This window comes from Chlorocebus sabaeus, chromosome 10, assembly GCF_047675955.1.
Source record: "Chlorocebus sabaeus isolate Y175 chromosome 10, mChlSab1.0.hap1, whole genome shotgun sequence".
NCBI lineage: Eukaryota > Metazoa > Chordata > Mammalia > Primates > Cercopithecidae > Chlorocebus > Chlorocebus sabaeus.
This window is the reverse complement of record NC_132913.1, coordinates 120,075,294-120,096,701: the sequence shown is the minus strand read 5'-3', so window position 1 is coordinate 120,096,701 and position 21,408 is coordinate 120,075,294. Positions and strand designations below refer to the sequence as shown.

General features: G+C 43.9%; 1 protein-coding gene across 6 annotated transcripts in view; it reads right to left on the bottom strand.

Moving 5' to 3' along the window:
• Positions 1-481: 481 nt before the first annotated feature.
• The window catches only part of EIF4E2 (eukaryotic translation initiation factor 4E family member 2), a 32,281-nt gene continuing 11,354 nt past the window's right edge, over positions 482-21,408 (bottom strand). For 3 of the 6 annotated variants that reach the window (XM_007966661.3, XM_038001364.2, XM_038001362.2), the window contains 4 exons: positions 19,508-19,612; positions 17,231-17,383; positions 16,998-17,134; positions 14,999-15,264 (listed from right to left, as the gene is read on the bottom strand). In XM_007966661.3, the coding sequence (XP_007964852.1) occupies positions 15,192-15,264; positions 16,998-17,134; positions 17,231-17,383; positions 19,508-19,612 (468 nt within the window). In that variant the 3' untranslated portion in view covers positions 14,999-15,191. Of the gene's footprint in view, positions 3,119-9,845; positions 9,925-14,998; positions 15,265-16,997; positions 17,135-17,230; positions 17,384-19,507; positions 19,613-21,408 lie in introns of those variants that run through there. The other 3 variants (XM_007966662.3, XM_038001366.2, XM_007966663.3) reach the window with 2 other exon arrangements.

The following is a 21,408-nucleotide window of genomic DNA, read 5'->3' as shown; positions in this document are numbered from 1 at the left end:
TACAGAAACTAAGTCTCAAGACTGTATTGTTTTAAATCCTTTGTCAACAATAACTGAGGCTCAGCAAAGCCTCTTTCTCCCTCAGTGTTTCATGTGGGCACCAGCCATCGGCATGCCCATGTGTCCCTCTTTAGGCTAAGCTACTTAATATAACAAAAACATTCCAAGCTTAGGCTGAGTGATTTTTTACATCAAAATCAAATTCTTTAAACTTTCTTCTATTCCAATATTCCTTACCCCAAGTTAAGGAGAGTTACCAACTACATTTTGATAATAAAAATGTAAATTGAGTTGTGGCAATGATTAATATCAATTAGAGAATATTTCCACAATACATTTGTGTCATTGAGACTGACATTGCCTGGACTATTCCACATATTTCATTTTGGGATGCAGTTAAGCTTGAGACTTATACACTGAAGGGTAGAATTAGTAACAGTACCCCCGGTTCCCTTGTATTAACAAGTCCACAACCTGGTTCTTGCTGATATTTTCCATTTATTACTGCAGTAGATAATTGCTCTGAAAGTGCAACACTAAATCACTCTTGTCATAGCCTCTGCTCCATTTCCACGGGCAAACACTTGGAAATTCATTCTTCGAGCATTGTGGACCACAAGCTTCTCTCTGGATGGAAAATTATTGCCACTGCCAGTATCACAGGGAAAACACACACACACACACACACACACACACACACACACACACACGAACAGGAGGATTCAAAAAGCAGAGCTCTGGAGAGGAGTAGGGGCCAATTTCAAACAGAAAACCCAGCAAAGGGGTTAGAGGAGAACAGCCCCAACTGTGCAAAGTGGAGACCGACTCTCCACTCTCCTCACATTCTGGTTACGTTGGCCCTGGTAGACCTTTCTCCCTTTGTCTCTATAACAGGTGATACCATAATCATAACCATGTCACATCTCAGCATATCAGAAGGCCATGGAGTAAAAATAGATGAAAAGACCTCTCAAGCTAGTTTGGAAAAATAGAGGGTTTAGATAAACTATTTAATCTCCCACTTAAACCTGTTAGGCAGAACATCTGGGAGAACACTGGGGGTAAGATGCTGCCTAACAGACATAACCCCTTGCTCTAACCAGCCCAAGGGCAGTATGTTTTGGATGGAAAAGACAACTGTCAAATACTACAACGACAAAGAGGAAGGGGAAACATAAGCAGCTCTAGAAAACATAAGATTCAAAACTCTGAAAAAAAAAAAAAAAAGAAAAACTATGGACAACATACCTAACCAGTAGGCTTGACCACTCACTCACTCCTAAGCATGCTGTACACATACACACTGACTTCCCCACACACACAACAGTCAGGTAGACGCCCAAAGGAGGGCAAATCCAAATATCAGATCTCTTTGGAATTTTCATGGCAAATCTGAGTTTAGGCGAAAGTGAAGACCTCCCTGGGGTTTTCAAAGACAGCCTTTGCTCCCCATGTAGCCAATGGTGCTCTTATATTTGCCGAGCCCTTCACAACTGTCTGGACACTAGAATGCACTCTTCATATTCCTGGAGTTTAAATCACTGCTAGATCTTATCTAACTTGACCTGTAATAGAAGCACTTCCCTTTTGGCCCCTGTACTCCCCGTTCTTTCAGGAAAAAAGCATCTCCAAAACAGTGGTAATTAGAGAGTGTTCAGGAAAGGAAAAGTAGGAGAGTAATATAAATACAATAAGGAAATGCCTGTTATTCTCATATGATTTCTCTGAGACCAGGTGGCCAAGGATCTCCTAGTCTTCAAGGATATGTTTTAACAAGAGGCCTTAATTTAAGGTACTGCAGTCTTTGCTCACAAGAGCCAAATAAGACAGTGCTACTTGGAGGTTGCTATAGGACTCTGACTCAATTTATTTGAATCCTGGGTGCTCTTTTGACCTCTCTGAATTCAGTCCTTTGGGAGTCAGATCACCCAGCTTCTCTGATGAGTGACTGGTCATTTTTAAAGCATACCTGCAGTAGTCTTCAAGAGGTTTCTGCCTGGGCATCACGATCAGCACACATTTGCTCATACACATACCAGGTGATAAGGACTCAACCACTGCAGACAGGCAGAGCCATGCAAATAAAGCCATCCAGCAAGGTCGCCTTTTCCTCAGATGCCCCAGTTTCGGGATGATAGAATTTGCATACTAAGTGGTAATAGGCCTGGCAAATAACCAGCTTTTGCTTCCCTTCCTCAACGAGGGACATGCCAGAAATAGGCTTGCACACAGGCTCTGCTCATACGGGAAACAGGCCTGACACACAGGCTCTGCTCATATGTGAAAAGATTTCAGTCACTGTCCTCAGCTCCAAATTCTGTACTTGGAACCTAGATTATAATCTAGCTCCTAATCAAACTAGATTCTGCTCCAGTTCAGTTTACTAAGGCATTCCCTCTAAGCTGCCTCAGTGAAACCAGTAAGAGTCACTGGATTACAATTCTAAGTGTAGCTGTGCCTAAGAAGAAGAGAGTCCCACAGGAGAGGAGACTGGAGGGCATAAGGCAGGGGATGATACAAAATCCTGGACAGTCATCACATCAGTAACACAGCTTCAGAAAGTGGTGGGCTTGGAGGAGGGGAGAGAAAGAAACAAAGTGTCCCAATAATTTAATGGCATAGCTAGAAGAGAGCATTTACAGCTATTCTGGGACTCTCCAACAGAAAGCTTTTCCTGGATGCACAGACATTCATAATACTGGTAACTCTCATCAACAGCTCTGGCATCTACACGTGGCCATGGTACCCTTCGTACAGCACGGGAAGAGAACAACAGGATGCCCAAGAGGCATCTGGACAGGACACAGCAAACAGAAAGGCTGAACGCCCCCCACGGAACCCCATTAAAAAACAATGTTTGTCTATTACAAAGTCACGTTTTCCGTTTTTCCGCCTTATAAAGTCAGCGATGCTGGAGGGTGTCTAGCGGAATCCGTCCTCCAGGAATGAGTGCAAAAGGGGAGCGCACGGCTCAGGGACGTCCCTTCAGTGAGCAATGGAAGGACTGGCTGGAGGCCTCCCATCCATTTCGGACAAACACACACATACAGAAAAGGATTATTGCCAGCTTGTGTACTTTCACAATGTGATTTTTGTATTTCGAAAGCTTGAATTGTCCCTGAAAGAAAAAAATGGGAGAAAATAGAGTGTTCAATACAAGGATCATCTATATAGAGGCACATATATACAGGGGGAAGCTGACTCATCAGCCCTTGGGGTCTCCATGACATATCCCGGGGCTTTCTTCACTTGCCAATCTAATGCCAAAACAGCAACCCACCTCCCAAGTCCCTTGTAAAACTTCCATTCAATTTTTTTTGCAACAGCAAAAGATTAGAAACAATTCAAATGCAGATCAAGAGAGGACTGGTTAAATATTAATGCTAGGGCACATTCATAGAAATAAAACAGGAAGCTCTCTACTGCTGTGCAAAGGGTTCCAAGACAAACTGATGGCTTAAAGTAGAGTGTGTATACATGGTATGCTACCTTCTGTGTAAGTGGGGGTAGGGAAACAAGGTTATAGGTTCACATTTGCTCACATATGCATTATCAAACTTTGCAAGGCTACACAGGAAACCAACAACAGTGGTTACCTGGGGCAGTGGAGGTGGAAGGGGCACACTAGAAACTGGGCAGACGGAGGAAGCCTGAGAAGGAGACATTCTGTCTCTCTCCCTTTCTTCTTTTAATTTAACAACACACTTTTGAAAACACTGTATGATTCACCTGGTCTTATGTGAACAAAAAAAAAAACCAACCAACCAACCAACCAACCAAATAAGAATCCTCAGTTTAAAACTCAGAGCTGCTTACAGAAGGAAAGGATATTCCAGGAAGTAAAATCTGGGTACCTTTCACTTTACAAACATGGTTCTAATTCTTCAATGTGTGTGTGTGTGTGTGTGTGTGTGTGTGTGTGTGTGTGTGTGTGTGATGTATGTGGCGGATCCCAATATGTGTCCTCTTAGTTGCCTTTTATTGGATGTAGACAGGCTTGGCCAGCCACTAGTGACCTTTCCTGTCCCACCCTAGAAATCTAATGACATCTTAGCAGGTCCATCACCATCTGAGTCTCAACATTTCAGGCTGGCAGGGACTTTAAAGGCAACCAGTTGCTGCCCTTGCCCAGTGCTTTGGACTTCAATTTGTCAGAAAACTTTACCTGGATTTTGGAGTCATTATTTCTCTTTCATTTTAAAGGGACATTCTAGAAGCTCTGGCTTTGACCTTTTGTTTTGTTTTGTTTTTTTGTTTTTTGAGATAGTATCTCACTATGTTGCCCAGGTTGGTCTTGAACTCTTGGGCTCAAGTGACCCTCTGGCCATGGTCTCCCAAAGTGCTGAGATTAGAAGCCCAGCCTGACCTATCTTAAAATTGTTATAATTAACGGGACATATGGCAATTGGTTCAGAGCAAATATGTGCTAAGGAAAGAATATGCTCAGCCCAGCCAAACAGCAGTTTCTTTCTGTTACTGGCTAACAGATCCTCCTCCATGATGGCGGTCAGCTGACAGTGACCAACAGCCCCCACTACACAAAGAGAATGACTGCAGACAAGAACTGAGAAGGGAAACTGGAGCTGGGATAGGTGAACTCAGGCTGGGAATAAACTGATGCTATCTCAAAAGTTCACTGCTATTTTATAGCTGGCATGACAACCATGTGGTTCATTTATCAATGGCTACTTAGCACTTCAACTATCTTCAACTAAAGAGTTGAAGGTTGAAAACCAAGTTAATAGGGTGGTCATCTTTTTAAAAGGCCAATGGTATTTAAAAAAAACTCCTTTCAAAAGGATAGACCCCTCTGAGATGCTACAAGTAGCTAGCAAAGGATAAGGAACATACCTGATCATAACACAGAGAAAAGCAAGCACAACTGCTGTGTGTGTGTGTGTGTGTGTATTTCTGAGTTCTCTTAGGGACAATGTGCTGTGTTACAGAGATGCATTATAAAATACACTTTTTTTTGTACCTACACTTAATACTAAAGAAAGTGATTACACAGGAACAGATGGCTGTGTTCCATTTCTTCCCTTTTACTGGCACCTCTATGCCCATCTAATCATTGAACACCAGAAGTCTATCAGTAGGGATTCTGCTCTTCTTATTAAAAGAGAGACTAGAAAGTCAGGGGTATGGGAAGGTAGGAGCAGAGAATTTGCTGACTTGGAGAATTATCTATCTTGGAATGAAGGAGATGGTAAGCAAGTGTCTGGCCCCAACTCTTTCAGCTCTTTAGTGATGGAAAGAGGATTTTCAGGGTAATCATTACCATAAGCAGGTCATCTTATCTTTTGGAAGAATTCCTCTATTATGCTAGGTGGGGCAGAAATAAATTCTTTCTCTGTAGCAGATAAACTGGAGAGCTTTAAAAACACTTTCTCATTCAGATTTTGTTTTTTTGTTTTTTTGAGATGCAGTGTCACTCTGTCACCATGCTGGAGTGCAGTGGTACAATCTCGGCTCATTGCATCCTCCGCCTCCTGGGTTCAAGCAATTCTCCTGCCTCAGCCTCCCGAGTAGCTGGAACTACAGGCGCGCACCACCACGCCTGGCTAAGTTTTGTATATTTAGTAGAGACGGGGTTTCACCATGTTGGCCAGGATGGTCTCGATCTCTTGACCTCATGATCCGCCCACCTTGGCCTTCCAAAGTGCCGGGATTACAGGCGTAAGCCACCGCGCCCGGCCTCATTCAGATATTTAATATTTTTGTTATTATAGACCACTTTATTGTCAGAAAACCTAAGAAATCATATTCTAAGGTCCATTTGCAAAGTGAAAAAGGGGAGGAGAAGAGTAAAGGAAAAGCCAGGAGAATCCAGCTGTGCTTTTCCAATTTGATTTAAGAGGAAAACAGAACAGCAAGTGGGGGTAGCCTGCTCCTGACAGTGACAGACTAACACAGGTTGGTGGCAGTGAGGCCCTATGGCTTTGGTCCACCCTTCTTTAAAAAAGTGGGTTGAGAACAGCTTGATGCCAAATTTGGTCTGAGGAATGTGTTCACCTCAAGCCAGCTGGGAAGTGATACTCCATTACATCCCTCACCCTGGGCTCAGTGCACAGAGAGATTAGGAGGCAGGAAAGGGAGAAGTAGACAGGAAGGGGCAGAGGCCACAGATGACCCTTTAAAAAACAACGTGCTTCTGTTCTTTTAAAAGCAAACTAAAATTTAGCAAATCCACAGTGAGCTCCTGAAACCTGGACCTCTAGTAATCTGGCAAAGCTATGATAGCGCATGGGCTATGCTTAGGACACCAAAGAGGACATAGAAGCTGACAGTCCCACAATGCTGGAAGAAAAATATAGAATTCTTTCTCTACCGGATATTCCTTTGTCCTGATGATGTCTCAGAAATATCCGAGAGCCCCATTCAGAATGGCTTCCAACTTCACATTCCCAGGTATCTTGGGGAAAATAGTTGTCCAAATACTCTGAAATAGCTTTCCAATCTGCTCTACCTTAAAATGGTCATCTTTTAGTACTTTTAGAGAAATGGACAAGTTCCAACTCTGAAAACAATGAGCAAAGGCAGAGATTAACTCCTGAAAATGGATGACAGAGGGGCAAATTGGTCATTCAGAATGCCCCCGCCTCTTTGGAGTTACCTGCCACTGTGCTGGTGCCTGGCAAGGGCACCTAAGTGATTCTGGGTTCTCAAGTGAAAGCTGGGAGTCATCCAAGGAGGAAGGCTACCTATGTCTCTGCTCCGAAGAGTGGCTCTGAGGGGTGGCTCTGAGGGGTGGCTCTGAAGAGTGGCTCTGAGGGGTGGCTCTGAGGGGTGGCTCAGAGGGGTGGCTCTGAGGGGTACCGTAGACCTAAGCGCACACGGTCTTCAGGAGAATATTCTTTGGCCATTAGCTGTCCACCCCAGGCCAGTTCTGGCTTCCTCTTCTCTCCCTGCATATTCAGTAAAGCTGCAAACTCTTTCTAGTTTCAGTGAGGCAAATTCCAGTCTCTCATCTTCAACTTTATTTTATTCCAACTTCATTTCCCAACAATACAGACTCACTGTTCTGTGTATACCAGCCCAGACAGCTAAGTAATCAGAATCCTTTCCTAGCAGCTCACTGACACTTTTACTGAAGTCATAGTTAAAAGGACAATACTTATTTGAACGGAAGTCAAATGAAATTGTCCTAAAATACTAGCAGTCACATGTAATGACATAAAATAGCAGATAAATTGAGAAAAAGTATTTATGATTCATCAAGAATTATTTAAATAGCAGTTTTTCTACCAAATTTCTTTATAGATCCCGATCTGTGTGGAGGAAAAAGAAAAGGGAGAGAGGGAAAGAGGGCTAAAATGTTAAGAGGCCTCTAAAATGGCAGTCCCAACAAACATAAGCTAGGGATGCATATCTTCTCAGAACATCTCTTTCACTTACAGCGAGGTTAAATCAATAGAGATGCAACATGAAGTCCTTTTCAAGTCTATTAAGACAATGAAGTGAGTGGATTTTTTGTTGTTGCTGTGTAAATTCATTTTCTCCCCCACTTTCAGAATAATTTTTGGTTTAAATTCAAACACTCCTCACGGACTTCCAAGCCTGTGCTTTAAGGAGAATACCTGAACCATGAGTGTTCTCTTCGTCTGCCTCCCACACTGTATAAAAAAGACACAGGGGCCACAAAGAGACCACAAAATGGCAATTATGCAAATATATGACTTTTTACAGAAATTCAAAGATATTTTTCCTGGGGGATTAGTGTCTGCCAAGAGAGTCATTTTGAGTTTTCTTCCATTCTGACTATCCCACTTTCATTTTAAAGACTTTTCACTGAACCTCAGATGCCATCAATTTTTAAAGGTACATCATTTTATGTACTTTAAGAAATAAACACTGCCCATTAAACAGTGACAAAACCCTTTTAAATCACATTCACTGTAAGCATCCCCAATTTTTTTTTTTTTTTTTGAGATGGAGTCTCGCTCTGTTGCCAGGCTGGAGTACAGTGGCACGATCTCGGCTCACTGCAACCTCCGCCTCCTGAGTTCAAGTGATTCTCCTGCCTCAGCCTCCCGAGTAGCTGGGACAACAGGTGCGTGCCACCACGCCCAGCTAATTTTTGTATTTTTAGTAGAGATGGGGTTTCACCATGTTGGCCAGGATAGTCTCGATCTCTTGACCTCGTGATCCACCCGCCTTGGCCTCCCAAAGTGCTGGGAATATAGGCGTGAGCCACTGCGCCCAGCCAAGCAACCCAATTTTAAGAATATTAAGAGCCTTACAGAAGAAACAGGATTGAAAAAAATATTAAAAGCCAAAAAAAATCTTAGAAATAATTAAATACGGTAGTATTTTTAAAATAGCTCCATTATAGTACCTGGCTTCTGGAAATTTAACTTAATATCTTATTTCAAATATTTACTATTTTTTAGCTTACAAATCAATGATTTATCTACTATTAGAGCTGGTACCTTTTTCCTCCCTCTTTGTGTATACTAGCAGACCTCTTGGAATTCCATGTTGACTATATATACAGACATTTATATATATGCACAAATACACAGACATATATTTAGAAACAGGGTCTTACTATGTTGCCCAGGCTGGCCTTGAACTTCTGGACTCAAGTGATCCTCCCACTACAGCCTCCAAGTAGCTGGGACAATAGGCATGTGCCATGATACCAGGCACTAATGTTGACTACATCTTAAAGAGAATCCTTTTAACTTTTGAACCACCAGAAGACTGAATTTATAATAAAGAAATCAAACTATCAAGACAAAAAAGGTATGGGTGGTGTCACTTGTGTGTGCAGGAACTCTGCAACTAGTTTTATCTGTATATCATACCTACACCCCCGAGCTCTCAGGCCTGGCCACCTGCTGCTATCCCTCAGAGTGTCATCTTGTCTCTTCTAGCCCATGTCTCAGGCCCCTGGCCACCTGCTGCTGTCCCTCAGAGTGTCATCTTGACTCTTCTAGCCCACGTGAGGGATGCAGGTCTCCTTTTCTGGAAAGCACTCATCTCCTTCTTGGGAAGGGGGAATTCTGAGGTAGCTATTACAATGGACATGTTCTGTTCCAATTTTAGAAATACTCTATTTCTTAGGGATGTTAGTGGCAGGGATAGTTTGATGTCCAGGAAAAGGCTGTCATCTCCAGCACATGCAGATATTGGCCTTTCATCCATTCCTCTCATTCAGAATAAATTCACCCAGCTCCCTCTGCTACAGAGACAAACATGGACTTGATACTCTCTTAACTGAAATACAAATATTCCCAAAGTCAATGCTTTAGTTGCCTCAGTCTTTATATCTCAGTGCCTCTCCCTGCTAGTACAGTTGCGCTGGTCTAGTGAAAGTACAGCTTGGAACAACTGCTACGCACACAGCCCTGAAATCCAGCCCCACTACTGACATTGCTGAAACCCTGAATTTATATTACCGTTTCCTCACAACTGACACATGACACCAGCAAACAGGAGACATACCTCTCATGTAACTCATGTTGGGGCCTGTGGAAATGCCCTTTTAGTCATAGGACATTGCCAGATGGCTTAAAAATGGCATTTGAGCAAAAAAGAAAAAGCATCTGTGGCATGTTTACCATCATGAAATATTAGCATCAAAAGAAATCTCAGAGACTTTTTCAGCCATGGAGCCTCACTTTCCAGATGAGAAAACAGGGGCATAATAAGGTGAAGTGGCCTGCTCAGGGGTTCACCAGGAGACATGGGACCCAGGGAGGATGAGAATCCAGTGGTTTAGGACTTATGTTTTTCTCTGAGGCTCAATGTTGACAGAGGCAAGTTTGGGGGTAAATGGGAAGAGGGGTCCTATGAATGAGAGGTATGTCACAGGGTTACAGAGAAGATAGACAAGGCCCTACCCTGAGTGTGAGAGACAGAGGGGGAGCGTCCGATCAGCGGCCGCTGCTGTTCACCAGGCCATGAAACTCCTCCCAGGCCCTGGCAAACCAGAGACAAAAAAACACAATAGCACATTCAGATCAAAAGCTTTTGAACACAGAGAGCAGACACAATAACCCCACATCCCCCTTCAGATGCCCTCCAAGTCGAGTGGAGCCACAGGTACCTGGGAGCAGAGCAGCGAGGTCCCACTGGACTTTCCTTTCCGAGGAGCAGTGCAGCCTACCCTTTCAGGGCCAGCGGGCACTTCTGCTTGCTTCACTTGAGAAGTCTGCCCCTGTTCCCTCAAGGATTTGCACCAGTGTTCCTTCAACAAGGCTCCAGGGGAGGCCAGTAAGGTCAGAGCTGACGCTCAACTGTCACCAAAAACACTTCCAATTTACAGTGACACTCCCTGTCCTTTCTGCCTTGGGTATGTGTGCACAGGTGGCAGAAACAATTTTTCTTCATCAGGCCTCACTGAGGGTAAAGGCCAGTTCCCAACAGCATTATGTCTAAAGATGCAAGGAGGAAAGTATACACTTTCTCTGCTTTCATATTTCCAACCTTCTAACCCTTCTACACTCAGACTTTCAATGTGTCAGTTTCCACCTGTTTCTTAAGTGCTTATGTAACTACTATCTGAAAATTTAAAGTCATGGTAGTTCAAAATTTCCAGGGAACAATGCCCATTACAATTTTCATGCTGATTAGCTTAATTCTGAAGTTAGGTTGGGAAGGGATAAGAAATGTGACAGAGGGGGTACGTGGCCTTTCAGAATGGTGCTCCACAGAGAAAAGACTCTTGGTGACTGCTGGACTAGTCACAGGAGAAAACCAGATCCCCTATGCTTCTGGAGGCTCAAACTCAAGTTTTCTCAGGGGAGCTGATTTCCTCCCTAAGCCCTAGCCACTTTTCAGCCCCAAACTGATGAGTTCCTTGGGAATTATAAATAAAATATGGTGCTTCTAAGTCTGAAGTTCCTCATTATTGTTACTCCATTCTTGGTTTAATTTGGTGACATAGTACCCAGGGTGACAATACACTACATTTATAAGTTAACCATCTACCTCTTAGAGGAGGTAGATCTGCAGTTCATGTTTTCTTCAGAGAATTATTAAGAAAGCTCCTAGTGTATGTGCTAACTAAATTAAGGAAAAATGTAAGACTGCCAAACAAGTATGCCAGTCTTTGTCAATTCCCAAACTCAGTGTCCACAGCAAGACACCTGTTTCAGAGCTCTTTCTGGAAAGATGGTGGTGTGATGCACTTTGTGAATCCCTGAGTGACATCAGAAGGCAATCTCACTCTTTACTCCAAATGAAGACAAGGGCAAAGCAAAATCCAATGCTTCAGCAATGACCCAGGGAAACCCCTCACTGTAATAGTGAAATTTAAATTCCTTTTTAAACCACTTAGGTGTCAACAAGAAATTACATGGCTGTGTTGAAGCTTCATGTCATTTACCCTTTTGTTTCCAGGAAGGGCCATCCTTAAACTAGCCTACACTGAGCAGTTCTCTGTCAAGAACCTGAACAAATACGGACTTCATGGCTCTGTCCTACTCCATTCCAGTATTACATTCCCCTCCCAGTTTCTTCATTAGTATCTTCACTATATGTTAAACCTCAACATGAAGAATCTGGGTTAAGAAATTTCCTCACAGCCGAGCACCACGGCTCATGCCTATAATTCCAACACTTTGGGAGGCTGAGGAGGGCGGATCACCTGAGGTCAGGAGTTCAAGACCAGCCTGGCAAACACGGTGAAACCCCGTCCCTGATAAAAATACAAAAAAATTAGCCGAGTGTGGTGGCGGGCACCTGTAATCCCAGCTACTGGAGAGAATCCCAGCTACTGGGATTCTCCCAGCAGGAGAATCCCTTGAACCCAGGAGGCAGAGGTTGCAGTGAGCAGAGATCACGTTACTGCACTCCAGCCTGGGTGACAGAGCAAGACTCCATCTCAGAAAAAAAAAAAAAAAAAAAAAAAAAAAAAAAAGAAAGTTCTTCACATGGATTCAGCAGAAATAAAATACTGGGCCATAATCTTTGGTATAATCACTCTTATTCTCATAGGCCCAGAGCTCGGCCAAAAGGCAAATCTACTACCTAAAGCTAGGTGTGAATAGTCCAGCTATTTTCCATCTGGCATTCCAGGCATACTGGGTAATATTACAACTTTCATCTTTTAAAGGTAAAGAAAGAACAAGTTAAATGTAAAAAGTGTCATATGACTGGAGTTTCTAAAAAGAGAAATTACTGAGATTAATAGCCAACAGGGAATTCTGAACAGATTCAAAAGACAGAGGAACAAAGAGTTCTTTTAAGACCACTCTTGTCCCATCTCACGTACCAGAAAGCAAATTCTGTGCAATTCTACACTTTCCCCTACCTCCACCCAAAGCCTGCAAGGTTCGCAGTCTTGCACTCACTAGCTCTCTATACTTAGGGAGGGGCTCAGCCTCTTGCTAATCTGGGCTCTTTGCTTTGACTACCAGTTTGGTGGTACATATCACAGATGCAAAGCCAGGCCAGCAATTAAGCTGGGGTAACCTGGTGCTACTGGCCTATGATTTAGCCATGCCAGGAGAAGGGAATGGGCTAGTCCTTGCCTATATATTAAAGTTCAGTGTTGAAATACGATATTTAGACATGGGAAAGTCCCCACAATTTGACCTGTCTCCCCTCTAAGATAAAGGAATAAAGAGAATCACCCACCCTCCACTCCTGCAGAGAAGCTGGGCCAGTCTTTTCCAGTGCTGTAGTCCACTATGGGAAGTTGGCCTGTTTTCCTTTTCCATTCCAGGCTAGATGCACAAAAGGAATCAGTGGGACTAATCCAAAGAGGAGTTTCTTCACAAAAGACATTGGTGTTTCATATGGTTCTGAGCCCAGTTTTATCCTGGTAGCCCCATGATTCTCACTGCATTATGAGATTTCTCCTCAAAGCAGAGAATATGGGGAACCCACATCTATGAAAACTCGACTACAAGTTGGCCTCATTAAAAGGAGCTATGACCTGAGCAAAAACTCAGTTTAACAAGTTGTCTGCTTCTTAGGGGTGAACTGTCAGCTATAAACAAGAGCAGGAGCCCTCTGCAGCACAGCAGCTCATCACCTGCCTGCTCTGTGTGGCAGGCATTGCCTTGTAGCACACTGAGGGGAGCAGCAGGAAAAGGCCATAAGCAGTGTGATTAGGGAAAGGCTGGAAAAACCCAACAGTTGAAGAAGGACATTGGACACTGGGCCAAAAATAGCAAGCAGGAATCAGGAACACCTGACTGAAAAATCTAAGCCACTCCTAAAAAACTCCCCTCACCACCAGCAGCCCTATCTTCAGAGTACTCGCAGGAAAATGAATGTTGGCTCCTTCTTCCTTCATTTTCCCTGGAATTCTTTTTTTTTTTTTTTTTTTTGAGATGGAGTTTTGCTCTTGTTGCCCAGGCTGGAGTACAGTGGCGCAATCTCGGCTCCTTGCAACCTTCGCCTCCTGGGTTCAAGCAATCCTCCTGCCTCAGCCTCCCCGAGTAGCTGAGATTATAGGCGCTGGCCACTATGCCCGGCTAATTTCATATTTTTGGGAAAGATGGGGTTTCACCATGTTGGCCAGGCTGGTCTCCTGACCTCGTGATCTGCCCGGCTCAGCCTCCCAAAGTGCTAGGATTACAGGCATGAGCCACCTCGCCCAGCCTCCTTGGAATTCTTGAGTCTCAGTAGCTGTTGTTCCTTGGCTCAAACAAAGCCATATCCATGGAAGAGCCACAAGGAATAAAAGAAAGCAGAAGTACTTCTGACTTTTGTTCATACTGACAAGGATCAGAAGGGTCTCGAGGTCAGTTTGGTGCTTTCTAATCAACATTGACTCTGGGAGGTGACATCAAGCCTCCCTCCCGGAAAAGTTACAATACAGCCGAAATTAAGGTTAATACATGTAACACTTTTTGAAGGCAAGAGAAGGTAATTCTTTGACAAATACTAAAAACGTAGAGAACGGGCCTTTCCATATTCCAGCAAATCTCTCATTTTATAGGTACTTCAACCAATTTTGGATAGGTAATAAACAAAGATGCAATGACACAAACACCCCTAGAATATTGAGCCCACAGTGCTAATCCTAATAGGTGTTATGCAGGATCTTGGGCCATATGGAGATCAGGGGTAAGTCAGGATGGTACAAGCACAGGGTATCACTGCCAAAGTGGAACAGCCACTCTGGAAAACTCAACCTTAAATCCACAGCCACTTTCACAGATCCTCTCAGGCCGACTGACCCAGTGTTTGCAAAAAAAAAAGATTCTTTATTATGTTTTTGGTGGTAGCTCCTAAGAAAACCTAAAGTAGCATGAGGCTTGCTGAAACTCTACATGCAAGTTAGGGGCCTAAAGGCCAAGCTGCAGCACATACAAGCCAAAGCCACAAAGCACACAAGGGGTCCATATGTGCTACGGTCAGATATCCTACAGAGCAAACTCACACGGGATGAAGACGTTTCCCTACCCCAGATCCTGATGTGCAGTAACACCGGGCCCAGGAGAAAGGGAAGGGCTATAACCCTGAGATCTTGCAAGCAGGGCTAACTCAAAGAGGAAGATGACCTGGCTCTAAAGGGAAAGCAGAAGGGAGAAGGCTAGAAAAGAGCTGTGGCTTGGGCAGCTTTGGCACCAGCAAGAAAACCCCATTAGCACAAAGCAAGGAAGCTATATACATACAGCCACACAGACGGAAGCAGGGATTTACCTCCAAGCAAGAAATTTCTTTGAAGTAAAGGCGAATGGAAGTCAGCGAAGCAAAGGCCAAGGATCCCCCTTTCCAACCTGAACAGACTTTCAAGCCGAATTCTATATCAGAAATCACTCTGTTCTGGTCATCGGCGTGACTAGATGGGACCTCAAATTTAAGTACCAGAAAATAGGGTCTTATTTTGAAAGCTAGATGTCACCTTATTATGTCAGGCCTCAGCAGTCCTGGAACAAAATACCACATGACACTATACAATGGGCTTATGGAAATGAGGCTGCATTCCCCGGATGGCCCTCCATGGAAAAGTCTGTGCCATCCCTTAATATGGTGACAGTCAGTCCGAAAGGCCACATCTTTGATGCACCATAAAGAGCAAGAGCATGAGACAAGCTAGTTTAGCACCATTTATTAAGTGATCTCAGCTGTTGTTGTAGCTGCTGTGTGTCAGCCTGTTCTTAAAACATAAAATGCTCTTCCAATTCCTCTTGTCCAGGACAGAAGGATCTTCCAGGTAGCACGCCAACAGAACAAGAGACTCCGATGACGCCAGCTTCAATGATGGTGCCATCCAGAGAGGGAGAGGGTCATGGCACATTCAACCGCGGCTTCCAGAGGTTTTGAAAAAGGAGCCTTTGGGGGCCCAGCCTGCCTGGCATTCTAGTGGAAGTGCAAAAGGTTGGCTCATTGGGAAAGGAAAGAGAGGGGGACGCAAGGGAAAGTAGCATCTGGGTCTCAAAGAGGGCTGGTTTTCTGGTCTCTACAGCTATAGGGCTGAAGTCCCAGAGGCAGACCTCTGGATAAAGCAGGGAGCAGCAGGCCAGTCTTTCTAGCAGACTAAGGCAAAAAGCCCACAGGCTCTCCTAAACTCTGTCAAGACATGTACATATATATCTATAAAAGTCACAAAGAACTGCCTTATGGTATTAGAAAGGGAGAACAGCAGAGAAGGGGAGAACTGATGAAAAATACCTCTTTCCCTCTCTTATCCAGGTGGAAAACTTATTTTGGGGGTGAGTGGGAGTGGGGGATATTTAGAAACCTTGAAAACAAGAATCCTAGAAAAAGGTATAGATCTCTCCAGCCTGGACTGAATGAGGCTGGAGGTCAGAAACTACTTCTATTACAGAACAGAGAATAAGAAAATGTGCCTAGAGAAAAACAATGCTAACACAGGACTGCTAAGGCAAGCAACCAGGGCCAAGGCTGGCTAATAACTGTTGGTGACTATGATGAGTCATGCCAGCCGTTTGATCACGGACCAACTCCCATAGCAGTGTTCCCACTTAAAAACTGGTACTTAGCTGGTTTAAGCCAACTCCACTCATAACATTATCTGTGAATGCATGGGAAAGAGATTCCCAAATGGTCTGTCTGCTGAACATAATCGCTGGGCTCACTACTAGTCTTCAATAATAACAACATGATGATACTCTTACTAATGATGATGATGATGACAGCAATACTACTACTTGGCCCTGTAAGAGCATTCTCCATCTGAGGACCCTCGGTTAAAGATTAAATCAGCCTCACAATAGCCTTGTTAGATAAAGTACTGTCTCCCACTTTACAGATGGAGAAACTGAAGCAAAGTTGCAAAGACGCTTGTCAAAGGCACATATTGGTACGGGGCCAAAGGACAGAACTAAACCTAAGAGTCCTAACTCTTAGCTGGCTAGCTCTCCCTCCAGCTTTGAGACAATCTGACAGCCACTCCCCACACTTTTTCACAATAGCCTGAGCTTAGTTCTGACACTCAATCACTGAAGAAGCAAGCCTAACAAGTGATTCTCACTGTAGACAGAAAGCTCTATTTCCCTGATTCCTAGGGAGACTGCAAAGCTTATCTTCCCTGTGGCCTTCATGCCTCCCTTTGATTCTGCTCTCTCACACACACACTATCCCCCTTCTTCTATGAGTCAGCTCTATACACAAGGAAATGGAGTCATTCCTGATAAGTAGTCAGTATCCCAGGACAAAGAAAACAGACTGAAGCTAACAAGTTAAAAAGACATGCAGAAGTGAGGTGAGGGTGGGCAGGGTGAAATTATCTTAAAAAACAGCAAGAAAAAGAAAAGCACTTGTCTTTCATTTTAAGATAGTGGTTAGAATATGAAAGACAGGACAGCCTGTAGAAATTAAGCAAGCCCAGGCAGTGCAACTGGGTTTCTGCAGACAGGCTCTCTCTGCTACAAAGCACCTGGCAGTATAGGTGGCAGGGAGCCTCGCTGACAAAGAACTGCAGCAAGTAGCCAGAAGCCCTGGAGGGAAGGCCTGGTCTGTCCCTTCTCCACAAGTAAGTCTCCTGTCCGGTCATATTCCTCTGGGCCCAACTACAGATCTACTTCTGCTAAGCTTAGGGACACATCCTCCCATAACCCCCCAACACGTACTTGATGCTGTCGGTGTGAGTTTTGTATTCCATAATGGTGTTGGGAGGTAGGTTAAGCACTCGCCGAAGTGTGTCCCGGATTCGGGCTGTGGTTGCTTGGTCACTGGCAGTCTTATTCCATATTGAAATAATGTCCTCCTATCAGAGGAACAGAAGGAATCATCAAAGCAAATCAGAGGCAGCGAGGAGAGCAAAGGCAACACAACAAACCACACTGGCCCATGGGTGGCTTACCTGAAAGCGGACAGACACCACAGCCCCACAGATCTCCTCCCCAACCATGAACTGTTCCCCCAGCATGGCCAAAATGAGATTCTCCCAGCAGCGGGAGGCCAAGCCCTTCCGCAGCCGAATGATCCACTTGCCGCCATTTTTATTTGCATCATCCTGTAAAAAGACAGAGAGCACTGAAGTTAAAATGCGGTTTCACAGGCTTTTTTTTGTATGAAGGCAGTAAAAAGCCAATAATCTCTTAAACACTAAGAAGTCATATCATTTTCCAATTATCCAACTCTATAGAAAAACTGATGGTAGGACTACGGAGAGAAGAAATGGGGAAAAAAAGAAAAACATGGCTGGGATCCTTGGCATAAGTCATATATTAAAATGGCTTAACAGACCTTTTAAAAATAATCTCCTTTACTGGAAATACTTTAGGAATCAAAATGAAATGATGTCATATTTCAAGCACGGATCATCCCTTCACTTGCTAAAAGTACTGAGTGTCTGCTGGGCGTGGTGGCTCACGCCTGTAATACCAGCACTTTGGGAGGCCGAGGCGGGTGAATCACGAGGTCAGGAGATCTAGACTATCCAGGCTGACATGGTGAAATCGCATCTCTACTAAAAATACAGAAACAAAATCAGCCGGGCGTGGTGGCGGGTGCCTGTAGTCCCAGGTACTCGGGAGGCTGAGGCGGGAGAATGGCATAAACTTTGGAGGCAGAGCTTGCAGTGAGCTGAGATGGCACCACTGCACTCCAGCCTGGGCAACAGAGCAAGACTTTGTCTCAAAAAAAAAAGTACTGAGTGTAACTACATACCAAGTACACAGACATGAAGCCCCAATCTAGTTTTTTTTTTTTTTTTTTTTTTTTGAGACGGAGTCTCCCTCTGTCACCCAGTCTGGAGTGCAGTGGCATGATATCGGCTCACTGCAACTTCTGCCTCTCGGGTTCAAGTGATTCTCTAGTCTCTGTCTTCTGAGTAGCTGGGACTACAGGCGCATGCCACCATACCCTGCTAATTGTTGTATTTTTAGTAGAGACAGGGTTTCACCATATTGGGCAGGGTAGTCTCGAACTCCTGACCTCGTGATCTGCCCGCCTCGGCCTCCCAAAGTGCTGGGATTACATGAGTGAGCCACTGTGCCTGGCCGAAGCCCCAGTCGCTACTTAGATCCAGTCTAGTAGAAGAGACAGACAAGGATATTAATTACAGCAATGCTACTGTAATTATAAGTGCTGCTGTTAACAGATATACACACTATGTTAAGGAAGAACAAGACAGCTGGGAACAGTCAAGAAGTGGGTCTTTTTTTTTTTTTTTGAGATGGAGTCTCGCTGTGTCACCCAGGCTGAAGTGCAGTGGTGCAATCTCGGCTCAGTGCAACCTCCACCTCCTGGGTTCAAGTGATTCTCCTGTCTCAGTCTCCCGAGTAGCTGGGATTACAGATGCCTGCCACCACACCTGGCTAATTTTTATATTTTTAGTAGAGACGGGGTTTCACCATGTTGGCCAGGCTGGTCTCAAACTCCTGACCTCAGGTAATCTGTCCACCTCGACCTCCCAAAGTACTGGGATTACAGGCATGAGCCACCAAGGCCTGCCAAGAAGTGGGTCTTAAGGGCAACAGGAGTGAGTCAGGAAAAGCAGGTGAAGGGCACTGCGGGCACTGGAAAGAACACGTCTGCGCAAAAACTGACAGGAGGGTCCACCTGCAAGGAAGGGAAGATTTAGAGATAATGGGAGATGAGGCTTGAAAGGTAAATGAGATGCAAGATCATGTGAGCAATGAGGAGCTGTGTAAGTTGGGTGGCGTGGATGTGACCACATGTGTCTACTCAAAAAATGCCATGGCATCAGAATAGAAGATGCATTACACCAGGGCGCAGTCGAATACTGGCTCTGCAAACAGTTCTAGGTCTTCAGTTACTGCCTTTAAGCTTATTTTCCTACCCACTTTAATCATATGTGTACTATGTAAAAATATTACACACATACACAAACAAGTTCTATAGGGATAAAGGTAACTGAAAACAAAAATCCTTTATATGTTCTAATACCATTTTAGTCATAAAACAGTCTTTAAAAAACACCCAGCACCAACCCACACAGACAAAAAAATGGCATCAGTGCATTTCTCTAGAGGCTCAGGTTCCAAGGATATACTGGAGAGTGATGCAGTTTTGAGAGAAGACTTTAAAATACTTTTAACCTTGGTAGGCTAAGAGACAAAACAAAAAAACCCAAATTTGCTCAAAAAAGCAGTCAGAGACCATTAGTCCTTACCTCCCACATGGGTTTAATTCCTTCTTTGAAGAGATGGAAGTCACTGTGGCCTGTCAGGTCCCCGGGACGTACCATGTGGCTATAAAACCTCCAGAATTGCTCCACCTGCAGAGAGAAGACCCCACAGTAAAAAAGATGTGTCTTGTATTTTTCTTTGAATGCATCCCGAAGTTGAGATTTAGTTAAGAACATAAGCATGGAAGACACTATACTACAGGCTGTCCTTTTCAGAGGACTCATTTTCATGTGTGGCACTGTGAGGGAAGACATATTAGAAGAAAAGTGTATCATGTAGTTTCACGAAAGAAAAAATGTAACATTAGCAATACAAGAATAAAATCTTTGGTGAGAAATGCAAGCCTGAGCCAGGAGCTTTAGTTGGTGAAACCATGTTAATACGCACTCTCCCACTCAAGCCGCAGGACAGTCATCACATGCAGTAAGAGGACCAGGTTTTTGCACAATGGAAACTCTTTAGCCTTGAGGTATATTAAGTGCCACACAGCCTCAGCCTGAATGCATTTTTTAGAACCAAATCACTTACTGATCAAAGATTGTTTAACTGGCAAATATAGCATTTGCTGAAATACTTCTTAGACCTGTTTAATTACTAAGCATAAGTGATAGAATCAACCACTTGTACCACACATACTACTCTACACCATGGTGCTGTTGCTAAAGTCCAGGCCCATCCAAAATCGTACAGGACTTAGCTTCTCATAGCTAGGGTTTAAGGCCTTCTTCTTAGCTAGAAAAATTATGTTTCTCCTTGCTGCTCCTTCACAATCACATGAGAAAACTAGATTTATATTTTTCTATCAAGTATATGCTTATTTGTATTCATCACAGTAGTCCCATTTTTCTCATTAGTGTCACCTCCCCCCTTAAAAAAAAAAGAAAAAGAAAAAAAAAAGAGACAGGGTCTGTGCAGCAGTATGATCATAGCTCATTATAGCTTCTAACTCCTGGTGTCAAAGGATCCTCCTATCTCAGCCTCCCAAGTAGCTGGGACTACAGGCTCATTAGTGTCTTGATAGGACAGATTATTTCCTTATTCACAGAGGATACCTAGTAAGTACTGGCCAGTGAAGAGGCACACTTTAGGAGGAAAGAAAAAACATGAACACTCTGATGAGAAATAGCTGGTATTTGCCAACTTGCTGAGCAGGCTCTAAAAATCAACATACAGCAAGATACCACAACTATGGAGCTGACAATGGGTAATAAGTAGACAAAGATTCAGGTCACACTTCTAGATTTCAGGAGCACCTAAGGAGAAATCAACCTTACACTAGGTGAAATGGCTGCCCCTTTAGTTCCTCTCTGGCACAAGAACATGTGATGCATCTTACATGTTAAAAAGAAGTCAGGAACTAACGCCATCTATAGGGCTTCAAGGCAGTGCTTCATATTCAGCAACTGCTAAGCTTAGCTGCATATAGTGACTTGGAATAGTAAATGGTCATATGAATACAATCGGCAATAATCTAAACCTTTATCCACCCTAACATAGTTGAAGAGAACCAAGTACACCCGCAAGTGGCTCATTGTGAATAAGGAACTGAAAGGCGCTTGGTGAGGAGAAAGTATGGCAACCATCTCCAGTTCCCCAGTCAATAATCACTTTAATAGTTTGGTCTCCTCCAATCTTACAACTACACTGCACAATCTTCTTTTTTTTGTTTTTGTTTTGTTTTTTTGAGACGGAGTTTCACTCTTTTTGCCCAGGCTGGAGTGCAATGGTGCAGCCTTGCCTCAGCTCACTGCAACCTCCATTTTCTGGGTTCAAGCAATTCTCCTGCCTCAGCCTCCCAAGTAGCTGGGACTACAGGCACATGCTACCACGCCTGGCTAATTTTTGTATTTTTAGTAGACGGGGTTTCACCATGTTGGCCAGGCTG